Below are 13789 nucleotides of genomic sequence, written 5' to 3' on the forward strand. Positions count from 1 at the left end.
TGAAATCTTGTTCTGTGGGCACCATTTGGAGAAGGAAAGGAGAGAAAGTAACACTTTGGTGGTTGATTTATGTTTTGAATGTAGGCTTACATAGTTCTTTCAAATCCTGTAATTTAACCCAATGATTCAAGGACTGTTATTATTTCCGCTTAAAAACAAACAAACCAACAAAAAGTAAGGCAACCAAAAAATTGAGACACTTGCCTGAGGTTGCACAGATAATTTGGCAGAAAGGGTCGGCCTGATGTGAAAATTCTGTTTCTGTCCCACTCGGCCTCATCAGAGGAGAAAGTTGAAGTTCTGCTGTTTTCCGAAGGGTAGAGATGTCCTTTCATGGATAAAAGAAACGTAGCTTCTTACTGATGTATCTGCTGGACTAGCTGAGCAGCTAAGGAGCCAATATTACACCAGCAAAGAGGGAGTTCTGTGCTCCCACTTTGAAATCCAGCATAAGCACTGCACAACCAAACAGGGCAGAAACAAATCTCTGCTGGGTCATGGCTTGGAGGAATCAACCACACAACTGATTGTTCAGCATTAGGTTCATGGAATAAAAGTCTCCTACATTAAATCAGGGCAGGTACAAAGCCATGAAGCAGTCATTAAGCACTCAGGTTCTTCAGTCATAGAATTGAGTTTGTACGCTCACTTATAAAGAGACTTGGCCCCTCTGAACCTCAACGTCCTCACCTAAAAAATGGGGGAATCATAGAATTGAATTTGTATGCCCACTTATAAAGAGACTTGGCCCCTCTGAACCTCAATGTCCTCACCTAAAAAATGGGGGGAATCATAAGATCATGGCCAAATAAGATGCCCTTTGAATGCCTGAAGTATAGGAAATGCTCCCAAAATCTTTTGTTTTTCCTGCCTCTCTTTGAAAGAAAGTCACAATCCAAAATTCCATTTCATATATTAATATAAAAAGAAAGAAGATATCAAAGACATTTGCACCAGCTCGACTTTGTACAACTACACGGGCATCAAGCATCTTCTTGGATAGTGTTTGATACATGTCAGATGTCTGGGATGAAACTCTGGAATAGGAGGACAGCTTTGAATGTGGCCAAGAAAAGAGACAAGGTCAAGTGAAGTTCTGTGATCTTTCACCCAGAGGGGTGCCTGTTTTACTTGGTGTCTCTCTTTCTCTGGTGGCTTTTGTGTGGTTTCCTTGGAAGGTTTTAGGCTGGCATTTTTCAGAAATAGCACAGCTGTTTGGGATGATTACAGGCCATCACCATTTCCCAGAGATGAAGTGGTGTTTAGCTTGCTGACTGGCTGTCCCCTGTGCCTGGCTCAGGGAAGGCACAGATTACCCTGCTGTTTACCACTTAGCAGATCTGAGGAGACCTCAGGAATTGGAGAGACTGACCAAGCAGGAGAGACTGTGACGGGGGAGCCTGATCATTCCTTTGGGAATGAGACTGAGCTTTGATGACAGAACATGACATCCATTTCAACAGAAGGCTCACCTGACAGTCTCTAAATATCTATGTTGGAACTCAGCAAACGTTAAGAAGTCAAAGAGATCATCTGAGTTTGGAGAAATCTTCCTTGGAAATCTCGAAGACACACTGCCCAATAAGGTAGCTTCCAGGCATGTGTGGCAACTGATCACTTGTTGTGTGGAGAATCCAAATTGAGATGTCTTGTGAAATATATGATTTCAAAGACTTAGTCCTTAAATGTAATAGGTTTCAATTTTTTATGTCAGTGATGTGTAGAAATGATAATACTGAGAAACACGGGGTTAAACAAAGTACTGTGTTCTTAAAATTAATTATACGTTTTCTTTTTGCTAGTTTTTAGTGTGGCTAATAGAAAATTTTAAATTCCCTATGTAGCTCTCACTATGTTTCTGAGGGTTAACGCTGCTTTAGAACTTCACATAGAATTTGGATCCCAATTTATCACTCCAGTTATTATTTATGTCTACTTGATGCCTTGACTATGACGATCCCAGGCTATTAACAACTCAAACTTATCCAGAAGGTTTCTACCCCAGGGCTTTTTGCTCTTGCTGTTTATTCTACTTTGTGCTCAGTCTCCTATATCTTCTCACATCCGGCCCCCTTTTCGATTTTCTGGTCTCTTTTCAAATGCCCTCTCTCCGGTAAGGCCTGTGTAACTACCAAATGATCATATCAGCCTATCCTATTCTCCATAGAACACTTTATATTGTCTACCTTCCTGGCTAGACTAGACCTCCATGAGAAAGTCTTCTCTTTTCATCTCTCTGCTTCCCGCACTAAGAATAGCCCTGGTTCAGAGCTGGCAAGAAATATTCCTGAATAGCTAAACGCATGAGCCTTAAGTCTGATTGAGACTGTTTAAGCTGTGTTCCAACACGGCACCCTTTGTATCATCCTAATTGTGCACCTGTTGTGGACTAGCCACTCTGACAGACTTGAGGGATACTATAACTGATGTCTTGGTCTCTGCCCTCAGAAATCCAGGGCTCAGTAGGTTCCAGGGAGCGAAATGTCTGTAGACAGAGTTGTCATGTTACGGCCATGAGCCTCCTGTTGCATTTCGCTATGTAAACTACTAAGGAAATAACCCCAAAGAGGTTAAAAACCAAGATAACCTCAAAGCTCAGACTCCCTGTTTACCACCTGTAGCTGCAGATGGTTGTTGAAAAGGCAGCTCTCTTGTGCTCTTCTGCTTTTGAAAACAGATTAACCATTCTGAAGACTATAATTATGGGCAGGATCAGGACATGTATTTAGCTGTGGAAGACTCTAAAGTTTGGGAAGTTTGAGAAGATAGCTTGGCTCCAAGGGGCATATGTTTTCAAAAGTTTTTCAGGGAAGACTGATCTCTTAATACATCCTGAGATTACTAAAGCACATTGAAGACCACTATGTAGAGGAGATGTCATTTTTGTTTATTTATATTCCATAAATATGTGTGGGAAAGACATATACATTCCAAATGGTTAACCTTGGCTACCTCAGAGTTGTGGAGAAGGGTAGAATGCTAAGACACTAGAAATAATTTTATCACATGCCTCCATATTGCTTTATTTGTTACAATCTACATGGGTAGATTTTGTACTTTCAAAAATAAAGTTTCCAGAAAGAAAACTTTTTAGAAAGAAACTCCATAAAACTTCCCTGTATTTGATAGGGGGTGCTTCTCACACCTTGACTTTTTTCATCTCAGTTCTGTGCCTCAGCTACTAAAGCAAAGGCTAGTCACCAAGCTTGGTACCAAAAAGTGGTAAGTAAAGTCTGAGCTCATTTCTGGAGAATCTGCTGGTGTCCTAGCTCCCCTAAATACCCAGTAAGTGCCCTCATATATCACCGCTCTTTTGCCATAGTTAGGATTTCTTTAGCCTCTCTCACCGGGAGGGTATCCTTTATTGAGAGCATCCATGATAAGCCAGGTAATTAGCTTACCTGTTCCTATTTCAGTCTGCCATCATTACTTCAAGGGTAGGCATAATTATCTTCACTTCTCAGATGTGGAAACTGAAGTTCAGAAAAGTTTGATGCATGTCCCAAGGTCACAGAGATGGTTGGAGGCAGAGCCTGACTTTGTTCCTAGCCCTTTCCAATCTTGTGCCCAATTCACCACTATTCATGATACCTCTTTCTTAAGGATAAGCTATAATGAAGTGTTTTGCCACTTGTTCCATAACTGAACTAAACTCTATTCTCAACAGAAGCCTAATTCCAGGCACCTGTGAAGGGCTCCTGCTCTCCAGGAGCTTTCCCCTAACTAGCCTTCCATGGAGCCTGCTGGTCTACCAATCTAACATCTCCTGGGATCCAAGGACAAGGGCCTTTAGAAATTGGTAACACGCAAGATTGTTACAAGCCACAAAGACCATTATGTGAATTAGTTATCAAGGAATACATCCAGTAAGCTTCCAAGGAGATGAAACCTGGGGCCAGTATAACTGGATGAGATAGTAACAGAGCAGAGTCAGGAATGTCCTACAGGGGTGCCATTGTGGGACCGTGGATAACCAAGGGGACCCAGAAAAGGCAGATGTAGAAAAGAAAGGTGCCATTAAAAGTATTTGTCACCAAGCAGGAAAGGCCTGAGCTCACTTGCTATGCTAATAAGGCCATGCTGCTGCTGCTGCTAAGTCGCTTCAGTAGTGTCCGACTCTGTGTAACCCCATAGACAGCAGCCCACCAGGCTCCCCCGTCCCTGGGATTCTCCAGGCTAGAACACTGGAGTGGGTTGCCACTTCCTTCTCCAATGCATGAAAGTGAAAAGTGAAAGTGAAGTCACTCAGTCATGTCCGACTCTTCGCGACCCCATGGACTACAGCCCACCAGACTCCTCTGTCCGTGGGATTTTCCAGGCAAGAGTGCTGGAGTAGGGTGCCATTGCCTTCTCCAATAAGGCCATGGATAGGCACAAAACAGAAAAAACTGGCACATGTGGGGTCTGCACTACCTATTCTAGCCAAAAGTTCTGCAAATGCTCCTATTTGTCACAAGTTCACTGAGATATAAGACCCAGCAGCTCAATGAACGGAGGTCCGTCACTTCATCAAGATGATTCAAATAACATGTTCTCCCAGGAGTCTGCTTCAGAGTGTCCTTTTAAGGCACCAAGGGCCAAGAAGGAGCTTCTGGATATTTGCAGGGTTGGTTTACGATGGATCTTATCTAGTAATGGATTTCTAGAAGCCACCTGGACAAAAATATTGTCTTCCTTCTTCCTCAAATGGAATGTGTTTTTCCTCCCCACAGAAAAAGCGCACTTTGAAGGGTTCCATCGAACTCTCCCGAATCAAATGTGTCGAGATTGTGAAAAGTGACATTATCATCCCATGTCACTATAAATATCCATTTCAGGTAAGTCCATCAGGCCAGTGGTCTAGTTCTCCATTCCTTGGATGATAGTTGAAATGCTCAGTCACTGAATGAGAAGGTGGCACAGAGATGACTTAGACCATGCCCAGAAGAAATCTGCTGTGTTCTTTCAATGACACATTCATTCAACAAAGATTAATTACAAAATTTTGAAAAAGATGTCATCCCTTATTTCCCTTTCCCTCATGTCTTCCTTACCTCAAGGAAAGTCCTAATTACTCTATTTCTAGGGGGAAGAAAGAAAAATAATCAAGAGCCCCAAGTCTAACATTCTGCAAGCACAGTTTACTTATAATTTCGGACAATAGATTACATTCCTTGGTTATAAATTGATTGGAAGCTCTAGAATAAAAAGACTCAGATTTTATAATCTGAGAATTATCTGGAGTTGTGCTGTCCAATACAGTAGCCAGTAGCCACAGGTGAATGCTTACATTTAAATGTAAATTAATTCAAATTTCACAACATTAGTAAGCTCTGAGTCATACTAAGCTACAGTGAATGAATAAATATTTCACATCTTCAATAGCCACGGGCTAGTGGCTAATTTATTGGACAGCCAAGATTTTAAATTTCCATCACTGCAGAAAGTTCTATTGCGCAGAGCTGATGGAGAGTATCTTTAGTCTTTAGGTTATGACATTGTCTAAATCTTGTTACCACTCTTGATATTTATGGTTCTGAAAGAGTGGATATCTTCTTGCACATCCTGGGGTACCATTCATGTTTGTCAATCTGAGGAGTTAATATTTCATTTTCAATGTGGCATAGGAAAGAACTTTTTTCCTACTAGAAAAGTGACCTCCGCAAGTTGGAATTTTTAGTACTGAAAGTAAAAGGAGTAACACGTATTTTTCCCATCATTGAAACTCCAATTACTAATGCATGCATGAAAAAACAACCTGGTGAAATCCAAAGATCTGTTGTATAGTTAATGGTACTGGACCAATGTCAATTTCCTGGCTTTAAAGACGTATTCTGTTTCGTTAAGATACTGTCATTGAAGAAATGTGCGTGAAAAGTATGTAGGAACTCTGTACTATCTTTGGAAATTCCTGAATCACTTGTTTCAAAATAAGTTTAAAGAAATCTTAGTTATATATTTATCATCTAATATCTTACTCTTCTTTTTTTAATTTATTTTTTAAATATAAATTTATTTATTTTAATTGGAGGCTAATTACTTCACAATATTGTATTGGTTTTGCCATACATCCACAATGATTCTTTTTTTTTTTTTTTTTACTTTACAATACTGTATTGGTTTTGCCATACATTGACATGAATCTGCCATGGGTGTACATGAGTTCCCAACCCTGAACCCCCCTCCCACCACTCTCCCCATATCATCTCTCTGGGTCATCCCAGTGCACCAATATGCCAGAATTTTTTAATTATTGAAAAATTAATGTGAGAAATATGCTGCCTAGTTAAGTGGGGAACTCTTTTCTCTAGCTGTTTTAATGTAGTGATGGCTTATCTGCACAGCATTCAGACATCTAGCTAAAAAGGGCACTAGTCCCCAGATCACCCAGATGTTTGGTTTTTTGACAACAGCCTGAGACCCCACTCTCAGCGCAGTAACCCAGAGGGGCTGCTGTCAGCCATTCAGCTCCAATTTCACTGCTCACCCTGAACTCTCTGTGCGTCTCCAGGTTGTTCATGACAACTACCTCCTGTATGTGTTTGCTCCAGACCGGGAGAGCCGGCAGCGCTGGGTGCTGGCCCTCAAAGAAGGTAATTAACCTCCTGTGTGACCGAATCTCTGAGATCTCCAGATCCGCAAGAATGCTTGAGTTCGATGATCAAATAAAGAGCGGCTGATGGTCAAATATTTCTTCATTTTGGTGTTGGTGGGGACTCCCAAAGTTTCAGCTTGGGCAATAACCAGTACAGTGCAGGATCAGGCAAATCCTGCTAGGCACCTGTTTTTGTAAGGCTCTTAGATAAGGATGTTTTTAATATTTTTTAATGGTTCTATTTTAAACGGTTATGTAAGTACCTCCACAATGTATCTGTTGTGTCTCCTGGTAAGCAAAACCAAACTATTTACTATTGGACCCATTCAGAAAATGTCTACTGACTCCTTGTATTGAATGAAGAACAAGAGCATGGGCCCTCAAGCTAGAGGACCTGGGCTTGAATCCTGGCTCTGCCACTCACTAGCCATGTGTGTTCAAGCAACTCAACTGCTCTGTGCTTCAGTTTCCCCATCTATTTTTAACAAGGAGAGGAGGAGGGAATAATAAAAATAGTTTCTCCTTCCCTGTGTTATGCAAAGTAAAATAAGTCAGGGAAAGGAAAATCCTATATGTTCTCATTTACATGAGTAATCTAAAACATAAAACAAATGAATATCACAAAACAGAAACAGACTCACAGATACCGAGAGCAAACTAGCAGTTTCCAAAGGAGAGAGAGGTGGCAGGAGGGGCAAAATAGATGAAGGGGATGAAAAGGTACAAAATACCAGTCATAAAAGAAGTAAGTCACAGGAATGTAATGTACAGCACAAGGAATATAGTCACTATTTTATAATAAGTTTGTGTGTATGTAATCTGTACATACATGAGTCTGTACAATTCATAAAAATATTGAATCACTGTGTTGTGTATCTGAAACTAATATTGTAAGTCAGCTACACTTTAATAAATATTTTTTTTTAAAAAAGGACCTGCCTCCAGAGCTGCTAAGAGTAAGTCTCTTGGAACTGACCAGGTCCATAGTCAGCACCCAACAAATGTCAACTAGTCTTAAAGGTTTTCAGATCATTGTAAGGGTACTTCTTAGGGCTCACCTTCTCGACAGCATAATCAGAACCAGCACAGTATTTACATACATAAGAGGTGGAACCAGGCTGCTAAGGAAAAAGCTCTAGCTCTGCCAATAATTAGTGTGTGACCTTGGGCAAATTCCTTGACTTTTCAGTATCTCCATTTCCTTACCTGACTAGCAACAGATAGTCATAAGGTTATTGTGAGAATTAAAAGAGTTTGTTGTTGTCCAGTTGCTAAGTTGTCTCCAACTCTTTGCAACCCCATGGACTGCACCTCGCCAGCTTCCTCTGTCCTCCAGTATCTCCTGGAGTTTGCTAAAATTCATGTCCATTGAGTCAGTGATGCTAGGATGTGGCAGACACTTGGAATCATACCCAAAGAAAGCATTTTGTCTGTATTACTATCATTGCCATTTAGCCTGAAGGCCCAGCTTTTCAGGAAAAAATAGGTTCAAATATTAATCTAAGTAGCTACAGAGACTGACAGTAGGCAAGCCATCTGAAATCATGGGACCCAAGATGCCCTTCTCTGAAAAATGAGAATAAATATACAAGTCTTATCTTCTTCCAAGATTGTTGTGAGTCTCAAATGGAAAGTGCCAGATAAATTGAGAAGGGCTCTCAAGTTTAACATTCACAGGCACAAAACAAACACTAACATACAAAGTAATCAAAAGGGCCCCAACTACTCTCACTGGCCGCTCTCCCTCAGTGAAGGGATTTTACTCACAGGATGTTAGAGCTGAAAGAGGCATTTGAGATAACCTGTCAGTTTTTTATACTTTTTTTTTCCCCCCCCAATCAGGAGAGCCTCTCTTCTCCTGTACCAAAATTTAACTTTAAAGCCCCAAATCTAGAAAGGATAAAAGCAAAGTTGCTATGGGTAGAGATGGGAGAGATAGAGTGGTGAGAATCACACCCACTCAGTCTTCCCTGAGTTCCTAAGGCATTTTTGTGGGGCCCAGAGACCCCATCTATCAATCCCGTGGCACAGTGGGAACTGGGAATCAAATGAGGATTTTGCTCAACCCAAAGACATACAACTAACCAAAGGCACAGCTGGATAAGAATCCAGATCTGCTGATGCCTAAATTCAATATACATGCTTCTGTGTGCCCAGGAAAAAAGACCATTTTTTCTGACTACTCTAGGTAATACTCATGCAAGTTCACACAGCAGGGTCCAGTCTCAAGGAATTGTAAAGTTGGTGGCTCTTGAGTGACTGACCTGGAAATAACTCTTCTGCTGGTGCCAACTCCTTTCAGAAACCAGGAATAACAACAGTTTGGTGCCCAAGTATCACCCTAATTTCTGGATGGATGGGAGATGGCGGTGCTGTGATCAGATGGAGAAGCTTGCAGTGGGCTGTGCCCAGTACGATCCCACCAAAAATGGTGAGCAATTATGAATTCCTTTTCTTCTTTGTATAATGACTGACCGCTCTGCTAGTAGAAAGGAAATGTTCTTTGCTTCCCATCACCAGGGGTGTCCAGGATTGAATGCAAAATTTCACATTTTCAAAATTTTCAGAAGATAGTCATCTGCCTCTAACACCAGTATGTTTGTGGTTTTGTTTTTCATCTCGAGTGTGTGTGTGTGTGCACTCAGACATGTCCAACTCTTCGCAACCCCAAGGACTGTAGCCCACCAGGCTCCTCTGTCCTTGGGATTTTCCAGGCAAGGATACTGGAGGGGGTTGCCATTTCCTTCTCCAGGGGATCTTCCTGACCCAGGGATCAAACCTGTGTCTCCTACTAATCTGCATTGGCAGGCAGATACTTTGTCACTGAGCCACTGGGGAAGCCTACATCTTGAGGCTGATGTCTTTATAACTCCTTGCTACTCAAAGTGTGGTTCTTAGACCAGCAGCATCATCAGGGCCTGGAAGCTGATTAGAATGCAAATTCTAGGGCCCCTCGTAGGTCTGTTGGATCAGAATTTGTATTTTAACACTATCTGGTTGCATGGTTAAGTTTGAGAAGCATTGCTATACCCTCAAGTTAGGAAATTTGAAAGGCACAGTCTACTTAAATCTGAAGTTGTAGAGACAGCCTATAGATATATAGAGATACACAATATTATCTATTAGAGTGGCATCATATCACACATGTGTTTATAACACAAGTTGAATTCTACACACTTGGAGGGGGAAGAAAATAAAACCAAAAATCTGCTTATTTTACAATGTGGTTTCTCCCCACCTCTACTTGCCCTTGAACTCCACAGTCTCAGAGAGAAGGAGGCCTCAGCCTAAATGCAAAGTGGAAACAAAAGATCCTGTTCTTTGGCCTTTGAAGTCAAAGACTTAGGTCCTAGGGATTGGTGTTTGAATCATTTTTAATTTATGTAATGAATTTGGAGGGGGCACGTCCCAGATAGCTCGGTGGTAAAGAATCCGCTTACCAATGCAGGAGATGCGGGTTCAGTCCCTGGGTCGGGAAGACCCCATGAAGACGGGAATAGCAGCCCACTCCAGCATTCCTGCCTGGAAGATCCCGTGGATAGAGGAGCCTGGCGGGTCACAAAGAGCTGGACGTGACTGAGTGACTGAGCATGCATGTACAATGACTTTGGGCCCAGAGGCCCTGGTGAAGGGCAACTCCACTCTGATGCACACTTACATATATAACACTCCCACTTCTCACAACCATCTAGGGTAGATGGTGTGATGCTGAAGAAAGAGGAGGCTCGAGCACTTCAGCACCCTCGAGGTTACACAGTGAGGAAGCGCGCTGCGGAGACACGGTTGACTAGGAACGATGGATCCTATGGATTGTTTTCTTCCATCGCCCTTTCCTCTCAGCCTCTCTTACCCTACTTAACTTTTCTCATCTGTCAGTTTCTTTTTTGCACTAAAACCCAGTACCTCAGATTGACAGCCCAAGGCGGATGTGCTAAATGTAACACGTGGCTGGGTTTTCTGTGGCTTCCTGAGTTGCAGCCCCTTTTAGTGCCACTTTAAAAACCACTACTTCTCACCCTCCACCTTGGGAGAGAAAGTTCAGAGTTACCAGTTCCTTGACCCAGAAAAGTATTTGCCCAGTTTTAGAGGTCAGTGATTCCCTACATTAGCTCTGTGGACCATACAAAAGCCAATATCTCATGAAAAAGAAATAGGTTTTATGTGGGTGGAATCAACCACAAGGACAGGATGGCATGGGCTTGCCAATGACTGAAAGCTCTTTCCAAAGTCAAAGCTGTCTCCAAATTCCTGTCGGAACCTTGCTGTAGGCCCTTGGATGTGTCACTTGGCTAACGAGGACTGTGATGTCCTCATCACTAAAATGGAAGGGGAAATTTTAGGGGTCTTAAGATGAAATGTTCTCTAAACCCCTTTCCAATTCTGAAATCCTTTGAATCTGTTTCCATTGTGCAATTTTCTCCATGCGTGTAGTGGTTATTCCTAGGGACACAGTATTTCCCTCCACTGGGTGGCACACACATGATAGAGGTGTGAGGAACATCTGAATGGCTCACCAGGACAGGGCTGGTCATGCTAAGCTCCTCCCCAAATGAAGCCAGGGTCTAACCACTGCACAGTCACTCTGCTGATGGTCCTGCTTTTGCAGGACCTACTGCCATCTCCTCATCTGAGTCTGTTCTTATTCTCCCTTCTTCTGGTTTGGTTTAACTAATCTCATGCACCATAGCTTTGACACACTTGAGAGCAGTTTTCAAGAAGCAAGGCTTGTAGAATTCCCAGTGTTGGGCACAAATACAATGAGGGCCTAAGAGGACAGGGCTTTGGGATTTAAAAAAAAAACAAAACAAAACCAGCTGGTGTGAGTTCCAGCCCCTTAGTATCCTTGCTCTGTGATTTCTTATTTGTTACTTAACTTTCTGAGTCTTTTAGCCAGTTTTCTCATCTATAAAGTAGGAATGATGATAATTAGTTACTTTCTGGGGTTGTTGGGAGGTTCAGTGGGGTTGGGGAAAGCTCTTAGCACAGCTTCTGGCACTTGGTGGGCTCTCTGTAAATGGTAACCGTGTCTGCTGAGACAGTATGTGTGTGTCTGCCTGGGAATAACAGAGGTCACTGAATTTAAAATGGGCTCTGTTATGTCAACCCTCAGGCTTCCCAGGTGACTCAGTGGATAAAGAATCTGCCTGCAATGAAAGAGATGAAGGAGATGCAGGTTTGATTGCTGGGTCAGGAAAATCCCCTGGAGGAGGGAATGGCTACTCAGTCCAGTATTCTTCTGGAGAATCCCATAGACAGAGGGGTCACAACAGAGTAGGACATGACTGAAGCAACTTAGCAAATACTCAACCAACAGCAGCGTCCACTCATGTAGCCAGAACTAACCCCACGTACAAGTTTTACCACATACAAACTTCACACAGAGAGGGAGGAAGAAAGGTAAGAGCAAGGCCAGAGGAAGAAGAGATCAAGCACCGATATTCAGGGCTGGACAGTGCTCAAGACAGCCCAGCTTGTATGTGGTGGAGCTGGGGTTAATGTAACTGGCTCTTGGCACCAAGTGGAGTGCTGTAATGGAAGCAAGTTTTCTAAGTTAATTGCACACCTAATACCCCAGCCTGCCCTTGATTATGGAGAAGGCAATGGCAACCCACTCCAGTACTCTTGCCTGGTGAATCCTATGGACGGAGGAGCCTGGTAGGCTGCAGTCCATGGGGTCGCTAAGGGTTGGACACGACTGAGCAACTTCACTTTCACTTTTCACTTTCATGCATTGGAGAAGGAAATGGCAACCCACTCCAGTGTTCTTGCCTGGAGAATCCCAGGGACGGGGGAGCCTGGTGGGCTGCCATCTCTGGGGTCGCACAGAGTCGGACACAACTGAAGCGACTTAGTAGCAGCAGCAGCAGCAGCAGCCCTTGATTAAGGTGTCAGCACAGAGTCTGGGCTCCAGTGTCAATGTATGAATCTCTTCTCGCCACATCCCAGACACAGCTGCCCAGTTCCAAGTCAACCCCCTGCAGAGATACCATGCTCACCACCTGTTGATGCCACCCACCCCCCGCTTATCTCTAACTGTTCAAGAAGTCTGAACCACACAGAAGCCTAGGCACTGCGTCCCCGTAACCACACAGACACACAGCTTCAGTCCACTGATTCCACACTGGGCCTTTTTAGTGCCTTAAACCAGGGGTTCCTAACCTCTGAGATCTAATGCCTGATGATCTGGAGCTGATGTAATAATAATAGAAATACAATGCAAAATAAATATAATGAAGTTGAATCATCCGGAAGCCACCCCTTCCGCCACCCCACCCCCTGGATTCATGGAAAAATTGTCATCCACAAAACAAATCTCTAGTGCCAATAAAGGCTGGGGACTTCTGCCTTAAAGAAGAAATCCTGAGAGACACGGATAAAGAGAAAAAGGAGAGAGAGAGGGAAAGGGAGAGAAAGAAGAGAGGGGAAAGGAGGGAGAAGGAAGAGACTGCAGAGAAAGTGAGACATGGAGACACAAAGACATAAACACAGAGAGGTGCTGGGGTGTTGTCTGGAGGAATCGGCAAGAACAAATACTCAGAGCCTTAAGATAACAGCCCTCTCACAAAGCAGCACGAAGACCTCTCACCTCATCCACCCTCTCTCCAAGCCTGCAGGGGCATCAGGAAGGCAGTGAGTCATGGTGTCCCTGAGTCACCAATTCCAAGTCCTGGTTCAGCAGGTGGAGGTGCCTTTGTGGAGGCTCCATGCCTCTGGGGAAGGACATACACTGAGACGTGGGGAACCCCTCTGCACTAGGCTTTTCCTGGGGTACAGGAAGAGGGGCTTCTGGAAGTCTCTGGTGTCTCCTGGAAAACGAGATCAGGAACACACAGGCTGAAAGAGATAAAGCCCAGGCCCCGTGTCTCATCCTTTCCTCCTGCTGTTCTCTTTGGGGCCCCTTTTCTCTGAAAAGCCCCCAGCCGTTCATCTCCAGCTGGGCACATTTGGTTTCAGGCTCATCTTTTTCTGTTTTTCTTGTTTCAGCTTCAAAGAAGCCTCTTCCTCCTACTCCCGAAGACAACAGGGTGAGCAAAAGCACGAGGTCTGGGCGGGGGAGGTGGGGGCCCAGGGCACCTCAAGCTGCTGCTCTGATGTCGTCCTGCTTGGGTTTCCCATCTGCTCAGGTTTCTCAACCATGACCTCGTTGTGATGCAGCTCAATTCAACACTGTGGGTTTCTTGGGCCCAGCTTGTCTCCTGGGTGGGTTCAGGTAAA

At 43.5% G+C, this 13789-nt stretch overlaps 1 protein-coding gene across 1 annotated transcript in view; it reads left to right on the plus strand.

Moving 5' to 3' along the window:
* The window catches only part of ITK (IL2 inducible T cell kinase), a 64637-nt gene that overhangs the window by 16594 nt on the left and 34254 nt on the right, over positions 1-13789 (plus strand). The window contains exons 2-5 of the mRNA XM_069592493.1: positions 4713-4817; positions 6491-6572; positions 8877-9005; positions 13559-13599. Of these exons, the coding sequence (XP_069448594.1) occupies positions 4713-4817; positions 6491-6572; positions 8877-9005; positions 13559-13599 (357 nt within the window). The remainder of the gene's footprint in view (positions 1-4712; positions 4818-6490; positions 6573-8876; positions 9006-13558; positions 13600-13789) is intronic.

This window comes from Ovis canadensis, chromosome 5, assembly GCF_042477335.2.
Source record: "Ovis canadensis isolate MfBH-ARS-UI-01 breed Bighorn chromosome 5, ARS-UI_OviCan_v2, whole genome shotgun sequence".
NCBI lineage: Eukaryota > Metazoa > Chordata > Mammalia > Artiodactyla > Bovidae > Ovis > Ovis canadensis.